Genomic DNA, 21,603 nt, shown 5'->3' on the forward strand with positions numbered 1-21,603 from the left:
ACTTTGTGAACTCCCCCCAACCCAGGATCTAGTTTTCAACTTTGTAGGCTCAGAAACTTGATCTCACCAGAGTTTCAGAGTGGATTAGATCTTTGTATGAGAATTCAAGTGAAGTAAGCGCACAAGAGCTAATGTATAAGGCCAGAATGCCAAATTATCAATTCAAAATGAAGAGGGTGATGGCAAACTGCTGGGGATACATGTCTCAGTCTGATCAGTGATTTACCTGGGCAGATAATGCTGGGCAGGGCACAGCCAATTGTTGATTCATACACACATTTTTCTTAGAACTTAGGAGGCCAGGAATTTTCCCTCTTTAAATATGCTTAAGAGAAAGAAAAGCTCAAAAGTCAGCAAGACCATTATGTGTTGATTTTATTGTTTAATTTTCAGAGTTCAATCTTATATCCAAGTTCTTGGAATGGAATAATTTGAGGAATATCACTATGGCCCTTGGATACTGCTGAAATACCCTATTACTTCAGTAGATTTTATTCTCTCTAATATCCAGTAATCTAAGGTACTTTTTAGAGCAGATATCACTACTTTCCAGAATAACCTTAAATGTTAAAAAAAAAAAAAATGACAGTTTGTATCAGCCATTTTCTTATTTGACAAAAATAATTTCTCTTATAAAAACAAATGTATCAGGACACTGTAAGGTGTTTTCCTCTTTTTTTTTTTTTTTTTCTTTTCCCTGGTGCTCTGTTGTTGTTGTTGTTTTAACAAGCTATATTCTCACAAAAATTTGTCTCCTTTAGTGTAAGGAGACTCTTTTTGTAATTTAAAATTACCTTAGACCAATCTACCTCCCTTTCTTCCTTCCTCCCTTTCTTTTTTAAAGATTTCATTTTTTTATTTGAAAGACAGTATGAGGGACGCCTGGGTGGCTCAGTTGGTTAAGCGGCTGCCTTCGGCTCAGGTCATGATCCCAGCGTCCTGGGATCGAGTCCTGCATCGGGCTCCTTGCTCGGCGGGGAGCCTGCTTCTCCCTCTGCCTCTGCCTGCCTCTCTGTCTGCCTGTGCTCACTCACTTGCTCTCCCTCTATGCCTGACAAATAAATAAATAAAATCTTAAAAAAAAAAAAAGAAAGACAGTATGAGAGAAGGCAGAGAGCTCAAGCAGGGGTGGGGGGCAGGGGCAGAGGGAGAGGGAGAAGCAGACTCCCCACTGAGCAGGAGTGCAATGCAGGGCTAGATCCCAGGACCCAATTTCAGGACCTGAGCCAAAGGCAAATGCTTAACCAACTGAGCCACCCAGGTGCCCCTAGAGGTTTCTTTTTGTAATTTAAAATGGGATTGGGAGGGAGACAAACCATAAGTGACTCTTAATCTCACAAAACAAACTGAGGGTTGCTGGGGGGAGGGGGTTTGGGAAAAGGGGGTGGGATTATGGACATTGGGGAGGGTATGTGCTTTGGTGAGTGCTGTGAAGTGTGTAAACCTGGTGATTCACAGACCTGTACCCCTGGGGATAAAAATATATGTTTATAAAAAATAAAAAAATTAAAATTTTCTTCCTTTAATTTAGAATTACCTTAGAGGTTTTGTCAAATTGTCACCTGAAAATCATTTTACTAGTAAAAGTTTTATATGAAAACAATACTACTACTTGTTCTACATCAGGATATGTTCTTTTCAAGAATTCTACTTTGATCAACTAAATTTCACTTAGTACCAACTTAAGACATTGGGGAATGCAACAAACAATGATTCAATAAACTTCACTTATGATGAACAAATTAACTAAATTTGGACTTCTGCTTATCTTTAAGGACATATCACAAATATCTCTTCCCCGGGGAGAGTTGTTCTGAATATGTCTCCACTGCATTCTGTTCTGCTCTTGCTTTGACCATAGCTTTGATTCATCACTTGTTTTCCAACTTGGGCATCCCCCTCCCCAACTGAGGTATTCTTAAGGCTCAGTTCTATGCACTCCTTTGAGTAGATCCTCAATAAACCCTGAATAAATAAATGTCAATCACATACACTTCTATTCGTGTATATATATGTCTGTAAAAGATGAAATCTTAGAGCCTACCCTTTTTATAATTAAAAATGAAAACTGAAACTGAATATCTTATTCTCATACTTGAGAGTATTTCTTACTTTGCACTCCAAGAAATGAGTTGATCCATGAGTTTGACAGTTTTTAGAATAGGGGAGAATCAAACTTAGTCTGTTCCAAATAAAGAAAGACATTTGTACTTGAAAGTGATATTTAAAAAATAGAAGATTAAAATAAAATATTTTATCAGGTTTTTTTTTTGTTTTTTTTTTTTTGGTTGTTGTTGTTTTGTTTTGTTTTGTGGCCAGTACTACTTATTTACTCCATGCCAAGTGAAGACTATAAATGCCAAGGCCTTTTGAAAAAGCCTTTGCTGTTTCCTTCTTAAGAATGATTTTGTGTCCAAATTCAGAGAATACTTATCATATTTATGATTAAATACTAAAATATTGCATATCTGCTGTTGTCACATGATCCTAACATAATTCTAATGAAATTCAGGTAATGAATGTAACAGTCTTTAATGAAGGGTGCTTTACTGAATAGTCATAAGAAAATTGTTAAAAATAGAATTTAAATTGACTTGTAATATTCATTGGAAAAAAGCTTTACTATGAGATAAATTCTATGTAGTGGTTTTCTTTATAAGCAACCCAAATCTTTCATATACCCTATGGTTCCAGGATATCGGGCTTATGTGAGCACAAAGTGGTAACTAGTAACAAAAAACACAATTCAGTAAACAATCAGATTAATTTTCCCTTTCTTTGCTGATGTCTGTAATTCCTCTGAATTAGAGAAATATAACTCAGGACCACATGATGTAACTAATCACACACAAAAATGACATCAACAAATACTCTTTTAGCAAAGTAACTTACAAAGCATACCCATCCAGTTAATAAGATATTCATGATGTAGAGGTGAACATGCTTAAGTCGAAACAAATTATCTTTGCACTTTTATAAGGGTATGTTTCTGGACAAGTTTTTAGCCTCATGCTTTGAAGAAAGGTAACATGTTTGTTTTGGCCTTTGTAAGAGCCTGCCTAAGCCAAGAACATCCTAATTTAATTTAAAACAAAATTTATCACATAATTGTAATAATTATTATAAAGTTAGAGTTTTCCAATATTTAAGAAATAAGCACTAATCAAGAAAAATGCATGTTATGTTAAGTATAAAACAGTATACCTTCCAAGTGTTATTTTTAAATGCTTTCAATGCTTACTCTGCAAAGTATTAAGCAATGTAGGTAAAATATATATACTGAATACCATTTTTGACTCCTCAGATAAGCATGACTAAAACTGCACTTGTTAAGGGGAAAATAAATCTAGGACTTGAAATATTGACGGGCACAGAAATATATTTTAAAGGTGACCAGAGCAAGCCAAAAGTTCTACGTGGCTTGCAATGCATAATAATTTTGGGACACTATGATCACAATATTTCTTTTCATAAGAATCCACCCCCTCAATGCCATTAGTTAACCACATGGTTATTATATTTAGCTTGATTCACTATAAATGCCGTTATAACACCTGTGGTTTCCCTCATTAAGAAATGAATGGATGGGGTCAGGGGTTGAAAGGGCAGCATATGCGCTATGAAAGAACTAGTTAACATAGCCTATTATATTGGTGCACTGGTAAATCTCATTTCTATTCATCAGATGATTAGTTCAATCAATATTTATTCCTCTATGCTCCCTTTGTCTTGTGCTACAAAAGAGGCATCCTTCAATTCATGGCATAAGCCTTGTTAGCTATGAATCTGTAGCTTAATTTGAGAGGGAATATTTTATTTATTTGGCAGTCCTGAATTCTTTGATTCCTTTTCTCTCCAATTATCATTAGGTAGTATAATGGAGTTTTGTGTAGATTATTTATAAATAGATGCTATTAACAGTTTCTTTTTATGCAACTCAAGTACCACATGTATTCATTTCTTCCTTTTGAATGCTCTGGAAAGTTGCGTCTGTTTCTCTAAATATGTTTGAATTTGGAAGTCTGGATTGTGAAAGCAAAGATAAGAATGATTTTCTCTCTCAAATATTCATTCTTCTTGTCTGAGTGGGTGGTTATAGGCACATACATATACATATTGTGTATCAGTGTGTATCAACAGACGCCTCCAAAGACTGCTATTATCTGCTAGGGATTCTGTTAAGTCAGAGATTCTATTCAAAGTAAGATAAATATTTGCAAGAAGCTGTAATTGAAAGATGATTACAAAATTACAGGAATAATACTTTATGTGTAGAGCGCTCATTTTATCAAAGGTCATTATTCATTACATTAAAAAAGACTTATTTCATTTGTGTACTTAATTTCTATCCCTTAGATAAGAATGGATGGAATAGTAAAACTATATTGAGAATAAATATTAATTATTTAGCACAGTGTTCACTCCCTACATTTACTTTTCTGTATACTTAACATCACAATAAAATGGTTCATTAATGTCAGTTACATTAAATTAATAGCGATCTAACTTAAAACTTTCAATGCCTTTGTAGAATAAATACAAAAATGATTTAGTCTTAAGAAATTCTTTTCTCAATAATAGAATGACAGGAATAAATATGTACATACTAAGTCACCTCAATCACTAATAACTTTTGCATTATTAACATACATGCTCATCACCTTTGCTTTGTTAACAATCTGGCCAGAATTTGATAGTTTTAACTTTGGAACTAATTCTCCTATTTCCTTGTATAATTATCTGTCAGGCTTAGATTACAACAACAATGATGCTATTCTTCACAATTTAGAACCTTACTTTATTTACAAATTTGCAGAACACCAGCACACCTACATATGTTGAATTTTTTTAACTTGATAATTTATTAGAATAATTTCAAACTCTGTATTAACTGAATGCTATAATATGTCCTTCAAATTAGAGGTATATTATTCATTGCTGTGAAAAAATCTAGTTAATGTGTTGTGATTCACACTTCTATTTTTTCAGACTATTGTAGTAAAAAATATAAAACCTACAATGTCCACAAGACATTTCTAAAAGGTGGACACAAGTTTGTAAAATGTGATATAATAGCTGAAAAGAAAGTTTTACTTGTCTTTTTTACCTAGAAAACCCCAAATCACGTTAAAATCCTGGTGTCAACTCTATATATGCTACTTTTAGGGGAAAAGTAGGTATTATGACACAATTCCAATGTCATTTTCATGACGACCAACCCTAAAACTCAATATTTTCTTGGTGCTATAAAGTCCCTGTTGTGGTAAAACTAGGTTTCATGATTTTGTAACATTTAAATTTGAAATACAGTGTATTTGCACTACATACACACCATAATAATCACTTTTAAGGCTGCTAATAGTTTAGTATTTAACAAATAGTTACCAAAATGAGAAAATGTTAGCATTCATATTTGATGATTATAAAGTAAACATGTTATTTACATTAAAGCAAAGCTTCATATAAAGATCTTCAAGGGTTTTCTAAACAGTATAGCTAAAGCAAAATCCAGGACTTCTAAGTTTTAAATGAATCCTAACAAAGGAGTTTTAATCTTGTATCCCTCATGTTTATGAGGCCTGCTGTTCAGTATTTCTCCCTTTATATTTCCATCCTGGTTTTCCACCTCCTGATTATCTGAGCATCTAGAAAAGTAAAAAGCCTTGGTGCCACTAATACATCTCCCAAAAGCTGAGGATGTCAAACACTCCTGTGTCATAATACTTGCTGTAGATTCACTCAGGATGATGGGGATGGGGGGAGGAAAGAGTCCCAGGTTGTAACCACCTAAGAAAATATTTTATTTTTCTGGCTTACTATTTTTTTCCAACAATACTTGAAACAGAGCTTTAGTATTTTTCTTTAAAATGTTTAAACCTTCACTTTTCTTGGAATCCAGTAAGACAGCTTACTGGATTACTTAATGAACAATTATTAAGGGACTATTGACAGAGATGTCCTTCCAGCATTTTTTTTTTTTAATTGTGGAAGGTGGAATCTTGGTTAGAAATATTTAATTGGGATTTGTGAAGGAAATTAAAATGGGAATTCTGTTTAGAAATATTTAATTGGGATTCGTGGGGGAAATTAAGATAGAGAATTCGTTTAGGAAATCTAAAGGCCTGGCCAGGAAGACTTTTAGAGCTCCAGACTTCCAAAGGGCCACCATACCCCTGAGAGCAAGCTGCTGCTTTTCTAAAGTTAGCAGTTAATAAAAATTAACTACCTGAAAATAATAGATGAAAACTGGGCTTCAGAAAAGCCAAGCCCCATCCTTGTTTACAGCAAGCATAAAAACCAGATTTCTAATCCGTAGGAGCCACAATCACCTATTGATTGCGACGACATCTGTGCCCCTGTTTTGGGAAGCAGGGTTTTCTGTGGAGGCAGGGCTGAAAAATCCTCCCATTTCCCTGCGCTTGTGCAATAAACCGCGGACAGGCCTCTCAGGAAGGAGTCTTGAAACCTACACCTGGGCTCACTCATTTCTCACCTATGGATGGACCCAATTAAAAGTCCTCCCTTCCGTCTTCAGAAGTTATTCTTTTCAAAAACGCAATCTGTGAAGTAGCATCACTAGAACTCATGTGGTACCCTCTAGCAGACAAAGGGTGAAATGCTTTGTGCGCCACCAAAGACAACTTCCTTCGCCCCAGGCCAGCCCAGAGTAAGCCTCGAAGCTCTAGCTCCGGACGAATCAGTTCAGCACTGGGCACACAATGACCTCAAAGATCAGAGCTCTTAACCCCTTTCTTACCCCAGAGCTTCCCTGAGGACAAAATTTCTTAACTATTGTAGACCTGCCGGGGGCGGCGGGGTGGGGGGCGGCGGGGTGGGGGTCGGGGGGAGGGAGGTTGTGCTGACGGACGTGGAAGGTGGGTCATCTGGATTGGTCCTGAGGGCGACCACTTAATCCGGGACCAAGTTTATGTCGCACAAAGCGTCCTGATTCAGGATAGTTGCCAACTGCAAACAGTGAATCAGAGGCCAAGGCACTGACGGGGACCACCTGGGGATAGTGTGTGTGTGTGTGTGTGTGTGTGTGAGTGTGTGTGTGTGTGTTGGGGGGGTGTATTGGAGAAATGGAGTGGATACGCTGTAAAGCTGAGTTCAAAAACCATCCCCTCCCCCTGATGTAGGCTGATTCGTAGCCCAGGCACAAGAGAAAGCTGATTTGTTTCCGCTCTCACTTCTCAAGTTCACACTCAAGTTCAACCCCTGACTCTCACAAGAGGTCTGAGGAGCCCGGACCCTTTCTCAGCCTATCCTTAAGAATAACCCCTGATGTTGCGGGTGGGCAGAGCCTGTAGGAAATGCCTAGGGACGCAGGCAGAAGAGAAACAGTAAGGGGTCAGGAAAGGAGAGCCCGGGAGGTAGAGAAAGGGACTCTGCCACTTTGTAAGCTTGCTTTTTCTCCAGTGACAGCCGCCCCACCCCACCCCGGGGCCGCCAGAGAGGCGCCTTAAGTTAAGACCTGTAAACTCCACTGGGCAGCCTGGCTAGGGTGATGCCTTCTGGAAAGCGGGGTTTCGACTGCTTTCTAAGGGTGAGCACTAGCGAGCGCCTGGCTTTCAACCCTTCCGGCTGCCAGAGACCCCCGAAGCGAGCACGGTGGCGAACCCGGACTGCCTTTGCATACTGCTCCTTCAGGAGCAGCGCGATCAAGCTACAACCCGCTCCTGCCCCCACATTGCTCCGTTTTCTTCAGTTTAAGGGGAGAGTGAGCGGCTTTTACCCCGCAGGTCCTAGTGCCGGGTCGGAGAGAAGGTGACGCGTGGTTTCGGACCTTCAGAACACAACCCAGCCAACCGAGAAATGTTGGAAGGGGAGAAGTAAGGGAAGGGCGAACTGGTAGCCCCAGATCAGAGCAGAAGAAAGGGAAAGGAGAGCGGATGGTGGTGAGATGAGGCAGAAAAAGAAAAACAAAGACCGGGGCGTCTTTCACTTAAGGGTTCTGTACTTGTCAATTGCCCAAGTACAGATTTGAGAGTATGTGGACAGTGGAGCATGTGACCAAACCCCCAACTGGTACATTCAACATTTCGCACAAACCGGAGCTCCCACTCCCAGGGCGCGGGTCAATCATCCCATTAGGGCGTCCCTGTCCCTGATCTTCCGCTATCTCCCTCCCATCCACTTCCCCGGACAACCTCTCGGTTCCTCCTCCTCCTTCCCTTTCCTGCCACGTCCCAGAGCACCAGCTAACCCAATCCCTGCCCTAGCGTCCAGGCTCCAGGGTTCACTGTGTACGGAGCAGGGAGAACGTGTCGCCACCCCCTCGGGGCCCTTCTAAAGAGGTAAGTGTTGGGGGAGTGAGTGAGAGGTGTACACTGCCCGGTGGAAGGCGATGAATGTTTGCAGCCCCACCTTCCCAAGTTCTACCTGCCTAGTCCACCTGTCGCCGGGTCAGGGATGTAGGGAGGCCCGCGGGTTAGCCGTCTTCGACTTTCTGTTGCCAGCACCAGAAGGGCGTGCGAAGGGTAGTGGAGAGCCCCACAAAGAGCCATAGAGTGGCCAGGAAGAAAAACGGTGTGAGGCAGGTGCCCAGAGACTTGCACATATCCCCATGGCACGCTGGCACCCGGCCGGCTCTCCAAGAAAGAGTGAAGTTGTGGCCAAGCCGAAAGTGGGGGAGAGCGGGTCCGAGCACAGCGCGCAGGAAACCTGAAGGTCCCAGCACTGTAGGGGAAGAGACGGACAAAGTGATTCCCTAAAGGCGGGCAGGCCATCCACTAGAGCAGCCCATGGGGTACCCAAGGGAGGTATCTTTCCCTTGTCCCCGGCGCGCCGCCCCACAGCTGCCAGCTTGCCCCAGGGATTTGCCACTGCTGTCGCCGCTGGGGGTCTTGGCTCAGGGGCTCACCCAGCACGCCTCCCGCAGCGGCGCTTTGACGAAAGAACCTTCTCCACCGTGGGTAGCGCGGGCTCTCTTATACTCTGGAACTTTCTCCGCGCAACTTTTTCGGGGCGGCGCTCGTCCCCGGACCGCGCGGGCTCTAGCACGCGGACCTGGCCAGGGCGCAGCGCCGGCGCAAGGGACCCACGCAGGGGACGATCCCAGAATCCGCGTCCAGTCCCGCGACACCGCCCCTCTGCCTACCACTCCCACGAAGGGACATAATAGCCGGCCGGGACGCTGGCGGGCCTACTAACCCGGAGTCTGTGTGCCCGCGCGCTCGCGCCCCGCCGCCTGCCAGTGCGCCCAGCGCACCCAACCCCGGCGGGCCACCACGACGCGCCGGGCGCTTCCAGCCGCTTCGGTCGCGAGGCAGCCCCCTTCGACTCTCCCTCCATCCGGCGTCCGCTTCCGCACCCGAGAGTGACAAGCCGAAATGGTTCAGTGCAACTCATGGACTGGGAGGAAGCAACTAGCGTCGCTCCTCTCTCCAAAAAGCGCCCTCCTGCGTCCCTCCAGAACTCCCGAGAGGCATCGACACCTTCCCACAACTTTCTACGCCCAGGCCATTTGTAGCCCACCTGCGAACGCGAACTCCAGACCTGCGCCCCGAGAACCTTCTTCCCGTTCTGCAGGGTGCGCTCCCCTCCCCCATCTCCCCATCTGGCTGGAGTTGGCCGGACCCGGGGAGCCTCGGAGTCCGCGGGCTCGCTTACCTCGCATGGTGTGGCCGCTCTCCCGCTCCGCGTAGTCATGAAGCTGCTCCCAGCCCGAACCCCGGAGAGCCAAAAATCCTGCTCAGCACGAGTGAAGAAGGTGGTCGGCAAAGAGCTGCTCCGCCGAGAAAACCATCCCTTTAGGCGGACGCCTTGGCCGGAGGGTGACGTTTGCCGCCGCCGCCGCCGCCGCTGTGTTAACAGTTTTGATGATGGTGGTGATGACTGTTTTGATGGTTGTTTGGTTGTTTGTTTTCAGGAAGGGCGAAAAAAGAAATGTGCTGTCTGGCTGGTGCCTGGGTTTTGTTTTGCTTTTTTTTTTTTTTTTTTCCTCCTTTCTCTCTAATGTGCTTGCTTTTTAAAAATGCCACCGCCTCCGGCTCAGAAGATTTCTTTTGTGATCACTTGGACTGAGGAGGAGGAGGAAGGGCAGCAGCCGGAGGAGGAGGAGTTGGTGGTGGTTTTGTTAGTTACAAAGAAGAAGGAGAAGGAGCAAGGGGGGAAAAAAAGGAAACAGAAAAGGAAGAAAGGCGGTGTGGATGGCAGAGCATGTGCGTTTTCACATGACATCTGTGCCTGTTAGCGGATCCAGTGAATTTTCACTGTTCAGTTACAGGGAGGAAGGGAGCGAGAGAGAAAGAGGAGAGAGATGGAGAGAGAGAGCCGAGAAGGGGCTTATACGCGAGGGCGGGTTTGGCCGGGACTTCCAGGCCCCGCCTCCTGTCAGCGTCGCCGCCTATCAGCGCCCGGCAGCGCTCGGAGGGGCCGCGGCCAGGGGGAGGGGCCGCGCTTCCCGGGGAGAGGCGGGGGTTAGGGACCCGGCAGCCCGGCGACGGCCGGAGCTGACGCTGGTCACTAGACACTGTCCGAACAGGGCAAGGGAGAGGGAGCGCCCCAGAGAGGGGGGCAGACCGGCAGGTGACATTCACTTGCGACTCCAGGAGGAGGGAGAAGGCACTGACCAGTCCTTTTAGAGGCGAGAGACGTGGGGCTCCCCGGGTCCCACGTTCCGTCCCTCTCTCGCAGCGACTGCCTGCGCCGATAGTTTTGAATTTCTGGCCGCGCTCTGCAGAGTCCTCTTTCGGTAAACTCCAGATCTCTGGCGGGGGTTTCCGTGAACAGGACGCTTCAGTTTTAGTAGAATAATGCAAAGCAACTTCCCTCACTTTGAGCATAACCAAAATGCAGTCCCGTGCAAGTGCCCTCCGCTTCCTTTTAAACCATCTTTCAGATGCTTCCCGCCCTGAATCCTAAAAACAGAAAACACGACACACTAAGATTACTTCACTTTTTAAACATTATTTTAAAATTTTTTTATTACTTCCTTTTTTTTTTTTTCCCCAAAGAAATTTCTGTTAGCATTCGGAAATCTCTTGGCATTGGGCTACCCTATTCAAGGATAACAGTCCCAGCTGACTGTGGCTACCTTACTGATGCCAGGGAAATGGCCAGAGGTATGCTCCTGCGGTGCTGTTTATTTGATAAAGGTGCAGGGCTCTAGGAGGGAGAAATTTTAAGCCCACTTGCTATGAGAAGATAGTTACCTATTTATTAGAGACAGGCAATTAAACGTAAGTATTTTGTATTCCTTAGGTGAAAACTGTCGTCTATGACCATTTATTTATTTATTGTGACCATTTATTTATTTATTTTGATAAAAATTCAATGTATATATCAAAACTGTACCTTTGCAAGTTTCCCCCTCTCGGTGGAGACAGTAAATATAGTGACCTCATCTCTGGTCCCTGGTCCCCCATCTCAGTAGGTTAATCAGCCCCCTAAAAGGGAAAAATTTTGCTGCTTCTAGTCAGTCTTAAGGCATTGAGGTTCCTACTCATTAGTGTACTTGTTGGTAGAGCAGGCCTCATCATCGTTCACCTGTGCAACTAATTTTATTTTTACTGGAATTTATTCATATTATGTCATGTAACACAAAGTGCAATGCAGAATTGGCGATCATTTAGTTAATTACTGCACCCTACACTGCCAAGTAGTTTGTTCCCCCCTGTTTAAATAAAAAATGGATTAGATTACTTGCTGAATCTTCTCTAGTGCTAAATTGACTTAGCCCTGCTATATGCCCTTCCATTTGCAAGCCAATGTGTAATTTAGGAAAATTTTAGTATTAAGAGTAAAAGTTGATTGAGTCTTTAATTAAATGAAATGAACAAAAGGAAGTTACTGTTCAGAATAGTTATTCCCTTATAAATACCTTTCCCCTAGATTTGTAATTGACACAGTAGTTAATCTTTTAAGATAATATTTAAGGCTCCCTGGTTTTATCATTTTTAATCAAGTAAAATATATTCATCATAACTACATTAAAGCTACACTAAGTTATGCCTAATTTAGTTGCTTCATTAAAAATTACTGAATATAAAATAGTCAAGAAACAAATTGTGACTACATCATTTTAATTTTATGTGCTTCAAGCAGAGACACAGGAATGCTGAAGTTCTTTAAAGCCTTTGTAAACACTGTTATTATTATTATTGTGATTATTTTAGTTTCTATTTCTGATTAAAGAGAAATATCGAAATTCAGGAATTTTAACTCTTGTAGTCTTAAGTTTCTGAACATTTATTGAATTCTTAAATTTCTTTTACTGCTGTAATATCTATAATTCTTAAGAAAGATAGCCAACACATATATGATAAGTGCCTTTCCCCCCTCCTATACATTTTTAAATGCCCTTTGCTTTGTCGGTTCAACAAAGCATAATTTTGCTTAGAACTGTACCACATAGTTCTTAGTCCCTTTTGAAAACTTTTGGGAAAATTATTAATTAGAAATAAAGACTTAAATTATATCATTTAAAAAGGTGAATTAAATTATATATAGTGGTACAAAAGTATTTCCTTTTTAGAGTGGAATAAATGTTGATCACTGGATATATTGTGGTGATCTGGGATAGTCTGGATCTTACCAAAAATGAAAAACTGAGTTCTTGAGCTTTCCTAATAAGTTGCAAATTATGTCAACTGAATGGAACCTATTTGTGTAAAATAAATATTCAGGACTTAAGTTAAAGAAATCACCATTTTCCAGAAGTCTTAAAATACTTATGTATAATCTGGTGTTTTTGTAACCTATCTGCCAGCAACTATCCGTATTTTGATTAGCATAATAATAATAATATATGGATATAATGACCTTGTTCACATGAAGGGCAGGGTTGGTCACTTTACTTGGATGATCATGCAACAATTTGGTTTTCTATAATCTTGAAACTCTGCTTTTGTCCCTGGGTCTGAAGAATGTTCTAAGTTGATGATTTTAAATGAAAATCAGTAGGTCACAGCACTGTACTTAACCTGAAGAACTGATATAATTTCACTTATGTTCCTGTTAACCTGCTCCCTGGACATATCACCACCCCTCAGATTTAGCTGTAAGGCTACAGAGTAATAATGAGAAGAAATATCTTGAAAGAGGCAGGGTTTATTTTGAGCAACTAGATAGGGTGAACATAGCATTTAGGATTATTTCAATCCTAAAATGTTTGAACCCAAATAGGAAGTAGTGGTTCACCATATGCTAAATATTTAAGCCTATTAAAAATGGAAATGGTGAAGTACTGAGCTTACTGTTGCCAGGGGGACCCAAGAAAGATTGAATGAAAGATTTGGTAAAGATGCTCTACTATACAGATTTCTCTAGTAGACTGAGAATTGTCCAGATTAGCTCCAATATCCTCTGCAAGTGTAAGTGTATTCTCATGGAGGTAATTACTACAATCCCAGCAGCTTCAACAGAGCTAGGCTTCTTGAGAATGGAAGCTCCAGGAAAGTACTTCCCTAGAGTTGGAAGAGCTCTTGGTACTTTATACGTGCTTGATAACTATTGGTTGAATGGATGCTTTCCACTCTTTCGTCCACTAGGTGTGAATCAGAAATACAGCAAAGACCTGAATAAGATCTCTTCTTTCTTAGTTTCTAATGAATGGGAGGTAAGGTTGGGGGCGGGAGAGGTGAGTTTGGAAAGAAGGAGAGGGAAGAGATTTTCTCTTTTCTCTTTTCTTTCATTCATTCATTTCTATTTTAAACTCTCCTAATTTGGGGAAGAAAAAAAAATGATGTTTGGGTTTGGTTACATAATCACAAAAGAAAGCAAAACTTGGTTATTTTCATACTTATTACTATTCTTAGTTATAATATCAGGTGGATCTTCATAGTCTTTTAGTACTTTTAAGTTCTACTTCATTTTTAAGTATGGATGCAATTTCAACAACTTTTCAGAACGAAAAAAGGGAAAATATACTAAAAATGAATAGTTGGTGCTTTATGTAATACATTGGAAAGAGTATGTGTGGGACAAAACAAAATGAACCCCAGTGGGGTAAGAGGTAAGGTAAGCTTTCAGAAAATGACAAAATAAATAACTAAGGAAAAAAGAAGAACTAACATTTATTAGATGAACCACATGATCTATCAGCCTATTCGATTTCTATTTCCTATAAAAGCCTACATGGTGTATATTGTAGCTCACCCCCTAACACGTTCCCTTTTTTTTTTTTTTTTTTTAAAGATAAAGAAACACAGGCTTAGAATGGTCAAGGAACTTGCCTAAGATCACAAATCTAAAGATGTTGGATCCATGACTCAAACCCAGACATAGCCTCTGAAATGTTAAGTTCCATGAGTATGGGAACTTTCCTGATTTTTATTTTTTCAGTACTGAATCCCCAGAATCTAGGATCTTACCTAGCAACCAGTAGATGCTCAAAATATACTTGCAGGTGAATAAATGGATATTTGCACTCTTGCCCATTGCACAGTATAGCATGTCCACACACTCTAGGACTAAAGCTAGTTATTTGCTAAGTGCCATTAAACAAAGAACAGTGAATTTTGACTTTGAAGATAAAAGGATACTGTGAAAAATTTATTTAATAATTATCTAATGCTGGATTCAGGTCCATCATGGACTCTAGGAAATACTTCTGTAATAAATATTTCAGGTCATAGATAATGTGGGTCTGAATTAAAATGGCATGAGTAGAAATGAAAAAAGAGAAAGGCTGGATAAATTTTGACAGCCAAAAGCTACAAAGTCTAGTTCACGATTATATGGTGGTGCTGGTGGGCAGTGTGTTGGTTAAAGTGAGGGAGAAGTCAAACTAGATCTTCATGAGTAGGAAGCTGGTAGAATGAATATACCATTAACAGAAATAAGGAAGGAAGGCAGAGTAGGTTCTTGAATAAATAGGGGAACATGCTGAGATTAATTTTCAGGTTTGGTGTGTACTGGTGACAAAGTCCAACAGATGGTTGGGAGTGTAGAACCGGAGATTTGGAAATTGTTAAGAGGTGAAAATAAAGATTCTTAAGACATTAAGGAGAAGCAGAATAATATGAGAAGAAACCAAATGTCTCTTTTTAATAGGTAGGGTGGAGGGATACGCCAGTGAATAAGAGAATGGCTGGGGAATGGTGGCCTGCATCGATCTCAGAGAAGTCAAAGTAGGAAAGTTTTAAGAAAGAAGGAATGATCGGCAATGTCAGATAGGCAAAGAACTCAAGGGCCATCAGGTTTGTTGATTAGAAAGTTATTAGTGATTCTCAGGAAACCTTCAGGAGTGAGGAATGAAGAGCTATTAAGACACGGATGGAAGCAGGGCAGTGTTTGGATTATCCTTTCAAATCGTTTTGCGGATGGGAGAGGGGTGGGTGGTTAGTTTGAAAAGATGGTAGATCAAGTGTTTGCTCTCCCTCTCTCTCTACACACACACACACACACACACACACACACACACAGAGAGAGAGAGAGAGAGAGAGCACATTTCTTTCATTCTATATAAGCTCGGGACTGAACAAAATGGGTAATTATAGATCCAAAAAGAGGGTCTGGAGAAATGAGATCAGTGGTCATGGGCAAGCTTTGGTAAGGGGCACCTCTTCTTCTGAGACTAAAATCAAGAAACGGAATAGATAAAGACAGCAACTTTGTTGAGCTATCGGGGTTTGAAAACACCTGTAGGGGGAAAATATTGGGTCTAGGTCTCAATTGGCAATTAATTTACCTGTGTGACCCCATGCAAGTTACATTTTTTTCTGCATCCCATTTTCCTCATTATACAGTGAGTATCTTTTTTTAAAAGTTGTTATTTAAATTCCAGTTGTTAACATACAGTGTAATATTAGTTTCAGGCGTACAATATGATGATTCAGCACTTCCATACATCACCTGGTGCTCATCTTGAATGCAATGAGCATCTTAAGGACAGTGACTCTGTCATTTTCAGTTTGGTATCCAGTACCTGGTGTTCTAAACTACTTGTTTAATGATTTAGTTCAGTTTGAGAGTTGGATCATCAGTGAAACATGTCTCAGTTTAGTGCTTGTCCTGCTATTATACTTTGGTAAACCCCCCCAATTTTTAAATTACAATCCTTGAAGACTTAAATATAACAAATCCTCATTTATATAAGCTAGATTGGGTGGATCTCTTTTTTTGCAACCTTACAAGCTCTACCAAAACAGGTTGATTCTAAAACATCAAAGGAACTAAGTATTGGGCTGCCAGTGTTTCAGATACTAAATACTAAGAGATTGAGCTACACTGTATTTTATGGAACTAGACTGAAATATTTTAAGGGTTCTTTAGAAGAAGAAATGCCTGTGAATAGCTAATGAAATTACTTTTACAAATAAGATTAGTCCAGAATGAATTTAAATGTATAAAAACTAGAAAATACACTAACATTTAAATAGGGAGTAATTGGAGGAACTAGAGGGAGAATGAGGATTATAATGTTTCATGCCATGTATTTTGTACTGTTTGTTTTATTTATAAGAAGTAAATACTCCTGTGTGTGCATGTGTGTATATGATAAAAAAGTCTTTTTCAAGAAGACCAAAATAGAAAAAAAGGAGATTAGTGCAGGGGACTTCCCTTACCAAAACTTACTCTAAAGTCATTCCAATAAAAATAAGATATATTGTCATAAAAGTAGATAAGTACCAGAGCATACAGAAATTGATTTAATAAGAACTTTATATAAAGAACTTTATATAAAAATCAAAAGGGAATTTAGGTTCAGATTAGAAAATATGATGCATTTTAATATTATGGGTAACGCTAGAGTTCTGTTTCATATCACATACAAAAGTACAGTTCAGAAGGATTAAGGATTTAAATAAAATGTAGAAGTTAAAACCTAAAATAATAAGGTTACATTTTTATGTACATTTATGTAAAGTTTTGGATAGGTCTGGATAGTTTTGGATAGGGGCAAACTTTTCCAAATTAGTAAACCCAGAGCCTATAAAGAAGTTAGATGTATTTTCCTATATAAGAACTAAAAAAAAGAATATTTGAATGGCAAAAGTCCTGCAAATAAAGTAAAAATACACACAACAGACTGGAGGAAATACTGCTGCACAAAAAATTAATAGCCTTTATGAAAATGCACACAAACCTACTAATTGTAAGAATTGGGCAAATCCTCAAAACTGGGGTTGGTAGAGAAGACAAGAGGAGCTGCTTAATGGGAAGATTTTTATTTTTATTTATTTTTTTTTTAAGATTTTTTTTTTTTATTTGTCCTGAAGGTTTTTTCCTCCAGGTGAGCAATTTCTCCTTCGTATCTCTGTTAATGCTCCTGAAGAACCCCTTTCCAGTTCACCTGACAAAACTGTAAGATAATCTTGTCCTGTCTATTACAATATGAATTAGAATATAAGGGGAAGATTTTATACAACTTCATCTTAGCTGCTGATGCACTGCAAGACTTATCTTGACTTGGCTATTTTTCTCTATATTCCTGCCTCTTAATTCATGTTACGGTCCCTCGCCTACGTATATGTGTACCATGTTCTCAGAGTTTGTCTCTCTGTCTCTACTTTGCCCCTTAACCTACATATTTTCTAGTTGGCAGCTAGAGAGAACTTTAAAAAATGTAAGTCACATGATAAATAACCTCTTGCTAAAACATTTTAGTGTCTTTTCATTACATTTAGGAATAAGCCATCCTGCTTATCGTGGCTTAGAAGGAAGGCAAAAACATATTCAGGTTTGCATGGACCCCCCAGAATAATTATTAGAAGTGCCCCCTTTCATTCTCAAAAGTGTTCCAGTCTGAGCAATACATTATATAGTTGCCCTAATTATAAAGCTCTGCTGGCTTAAAGGGTATGTTTTCAGAGAAAATTGTCCTTCATCATACCACCTAAAAGAGTACTCATTTATAATTCTTTTTCAGAGCATCTCTTTGTGGTCTTTCTAGTACAGATCATAATTTATGATCATTTATTTTTTGGTCTTCTTGTTATTACTTAATAGAGGAAAAAACTAATTTATAATTAATAAATTATTTGCCCCATGAGGCAAGAACCCCATTTCTGTTGTTTTATATTATATCAGTAAGACCTACAATGATGCCTGACACTTAGGACATCATGCTCAATAAAAGTTTGTTCAGTAATCAATGACTTGGGCGAATTGTTAAAATTTAAGCGACGTAAGTAATAATTTTTGTTTTCTTGATCCACACATTTGCTAAGATGTCTCCATGTCTCCTTATGGGCACATTAAAAAAATTCATGGGATATTAAGTTTTTCTTTTAAAGACAATTGATATATATTGGGATAATTAAGTATACCAGTTCTGGAGTAAAATGAAACAAAACAAGAACAAAAAACAAACAAAAACAGTTTTCTGTTCCGGGTCTGCTATTTCCAATGTGTACTGGTAGTTAACCTGCTTAAAATGCACTTTAAAAATATGTGAAATAGGACTAACAAACTCTAAAGGATAAAATGAGATATACTTACATAATGTTTAGCACATCAAAATCGTGTGAAAATCACCAACTATTTATAAATTTATTACTTGCTTGTGGAAAATCTGTTTAATGAGTTAGCAACATCAAATTTTTCAATTCAGGGCAAACAGATGTTGCTGCCCACCACACTTCCCAGTTATTTCTATATAATCAACAAATGCACAGAATATAAACTAATTTTTAATTTCCCACTTTATTAGTTGTTTTCAATTTGATTTTTCCCAATTGCTCTATGACTCTGCTTTTTTGCCTCCTTTCTTACTTTGAATTAATAGATTTTGGATTATTGCATTTATTTTTCTTCTATTGGCATGGTGGTTACACATCCTTTATTAATCTTTTGGTAATTCTCCTAGGGATTCAACATGTGTCCTTGGATTACTAGAACAGATACAAATTAATACTCTTACCACATTCCAGTCAATGCTAAGACCTTAGAATAGTGAACTCTGTGAAGTTTCCTCAACCCTCTGAATGCCACTCACAGTATTACTGTCATGTATTTAGGTTCTACCTATATTTTAAACCCTGTAAAATATTACTAATATTGTTATTATGATTTTGTATCATCGGCATTCCTTCAGATGTGCCCCAAATTTAGTCACATAATTTTTTCCTCCGTTTTTGTGTTTCTCTTTGGGATCATTTTCCTTCTGCTTGAAGAACTACTTTTAGCATTCCCTTTCATGTTGGCTGCGGCTGCTGAATACGCTTAGTCTTTGGTTATCGAGAAATGTCTATGTTGCTTCATGTCTGAAAGATGTTTTTACTGGTTGCCGGATTTTTTGTTTTCTTTTTTTTCACACTCTCCTCATGTCATTCCATTGTCTTCTGTCTTACATCTTTTCTGTTCAAGAGTCAGTTCTCAAATGTTGTGGCTGTTCCTTTGAAAAAAACGTATCTTCCTTTTTGGTCCTTTTGGGATTTTCTCTTTGTCTTTGGTCTTCAGTCGTTTTACTGTGATGTGCATAGATGTGGTTTTCTTTTCAATTGCCCTGTCTGCAGTTAGAAACACCTCTTGAATCTATGGCCTCGTATCTCTCATCAGCTGGAAAGTTTTTGACATTTACCCTTAAATATTGCCCTTGCCCCATTCTCCTTCTGGAGGGCGATGGCATTACAGGTATGTTTTATTTATGGTGTGTATGTCTGTATGTACATATATGTTTTCATTTTGCCCCCATATGTCCCTCTTACTATGTGGTTTCTGTCCTTTTAGCTCTCCAGGCTCCCATCAGGGTATTTTATATTTACCTAACTTCCAGCTCCCTAATGCTCTCCTCGGCTGTATTTTCCAGTTTGTTACCAAACCTATTTGCTCTTTGTTTCAATTACTATATTTTGTAGTCCTAGAATTTCTGTTTGGTTCTTTTTTTATAGTTTCCTGTTATCTGGTAGAATGTTCCATCTTGTCATCTATTTTTTTTTTTAATTTTCATTTCCATATAGTTAACATACAGAGTCATATTAGTTTCAGGTGTACAACGTAGTGATTCAGGAGTTCTATACATCACTCAGTGCTCATTGTGATTAAGTGTACTCTTAATCCCTTTCACTTAGTTCATTTATTTTGTTGAACATATGAATACATTATTATTATTTTAAAATCCATGCTGACAATTTCAATATCATGGGCAACAGTTTTTATTTATTCACCAGAATTTTTTTTATTGACATTCTGGGCACAGTCTGTCATTATAGAGCCTAATGGTCTAAATGGTGGTCAAAATGCTACTTTTTATGGTTGTATTTATCTTTCTCTGTTTCAGTGAAGACTAAAATGGACCAAAAAAAAAAAAAAAAAAGACAGAGATAAAGACAATTTTTGAAGATTTGAATTTGAAACAAACAAACAAACAAACATGATGTTGAGAGGTGTGCACGTGGATCAAATGACCCAGGGATTTTTCCATTAAGATTAAAGAACTTCCTGTGTGTTTCTAGTTCTCAAATATCAAAACTGTTCCCGGCATATTGCTGCATGTTCACAAATCACTAAAAACACTATTCTGTTCCCAACTCATTCACCAAAGTCAGATCATTTCTCAATACAGAATGTTTTCATCTTTTCTACTGGGAAAATGGAAAATAGATGGGAATCTGCATTTTGCTTAAGATGTTCTGAGATTTAGTCCTTGGTTACTTACCACGGCATTTCTTTCCTTAAAGAGTATACAGCCAACTGCAGCTACTTTAGGGACCAAGATTATAATCACCGTGCAACCTCCCTTAGAATGAATTTACATACATGCCGTGGGATTGCCCAGTTTGAATGCTTGGCAGACCGGGGGCTTGACGGCATTTTGATAAATGATGCACATACATAATTTGAAAATCTAAAATGCACTGGCAGAGATCAGGAGATGTTTGTGTTAATGAAAGCATGATTTTTCTGGATCAAAGCAGACAAGGGAGGCCCAATTCTCTCAGATGAGGAGGGCTGCGGAATCTGTTTAGTGAATGAAGAGAGGTTGATACAAGATGAGCTCTTTAAATAAGGGCAAAGTACTTTATCAATCCAAACCAATTTTGCACAGCCCATCCTCCTCTCTGGAGGACGCTGGGAGGAAAGGGATGAAATCAGCATGCTTTTTGAAAACTCCAAGCAAGTACATCAGACCTCTCTGGTGGGACCCTTAAAATCTCAGTCAGCTGGTATGAAAATCTGGAGAAAGAATTCTGTGTTTTATTTGAACGTGAATTCTATTCCACTCAACAGCCAGGACTTGGAAGAGGGAGAGAGAAAAACATGACCATGAACTTGGAGGTGGGGACTAACATATGAGAGAAACAAGAGAATTCAGGGATTTCAAAAGCCTTGAGAGGAATGGGAAAGGCCTATGATGTCTTTAATAGAGTGATAACTAATGCTTATTGTATGTTAGTGGGACATGTTTCAGATTAGTCATTCTGTGATGAATGAGGAAACGCTTGGCTGGGGCTTAAAATGGAGAGCAGAAAAGGAAGAAGGAGTAAAGAAAAAAGAGAAGAGGGTGAGCGCAGTGTTTCTATCCATTTACTGATTTGTGCTAAGGGCAGTTGATTACTTCAAAGAGTTGACTGGTTTCCTGAGTAGGGCCCAGGGGTTGGTTTATTTGTTTGTATTTTTGTCAATTCAGTCCCAAGGCTGTTCTTACCCTGGAACCCCTAAGCTATTAGTCCATATCTTTAAGCCCTACAACTACACGGGGGGGGGGGGGGGGGG

The 21,603-nt window shown here is 39.6% G+C and overlaps 1 protein-coding gene and 1 long non-coding RNA gene across 2 annotated transcripts in view; one reads left to right on the top strand and one right to left on the bottom strand.

Annotated features, from left to right (window-relative positions):
* RORB (RAR related orphan receptor B) overlaps positions 1-10,233 on the bottom strand; it is a 185,750-nt gene extending 175,517 nt beyond the window's left edge. The window contains exon 1 of the mRNA XM_059412318.1: positions 9,613-10,233. Coding sequence (XP_059268301.1) covers positions 9,613-9,619 — 7 coding nt within the window. The 5' untranslated portion in view covers positions 9,620-10,233. The remainder of the gene's footprint in view (positions 1-9,612) is intronic.
* The window catches only part of LOC132025169 (uncharacterized), a 58,507-nt gene continuing 45,002 nt past the window's right edge, over positions 8,099-21,603 (top strand). Inside the window, exon 1 of the long non-coding RNA XR_009406446.1 lies at positions 8,099-8,297. This is a non-coding gene — a long non-coding RNA (uncharacterized LOC132025169). The remainder of the gene's footprint in view (positions 8,298-21,603) is intronic.

Source organism: Mustela nigripes, chromosome 9 (genome assembly GCF_022355385.1).
Source record: "Mustela nigripes isolate SB6536 chromosome 9, MUSNIG.SB6536, whole genome shotgun sequence".
In the NCBI taxonomy this organism is placed as follows: Eukaryota; Metazoa; Chordata; class Mammalia; order Carnivora; family Mustelidae; genus Mustela; species Mustela nigripes.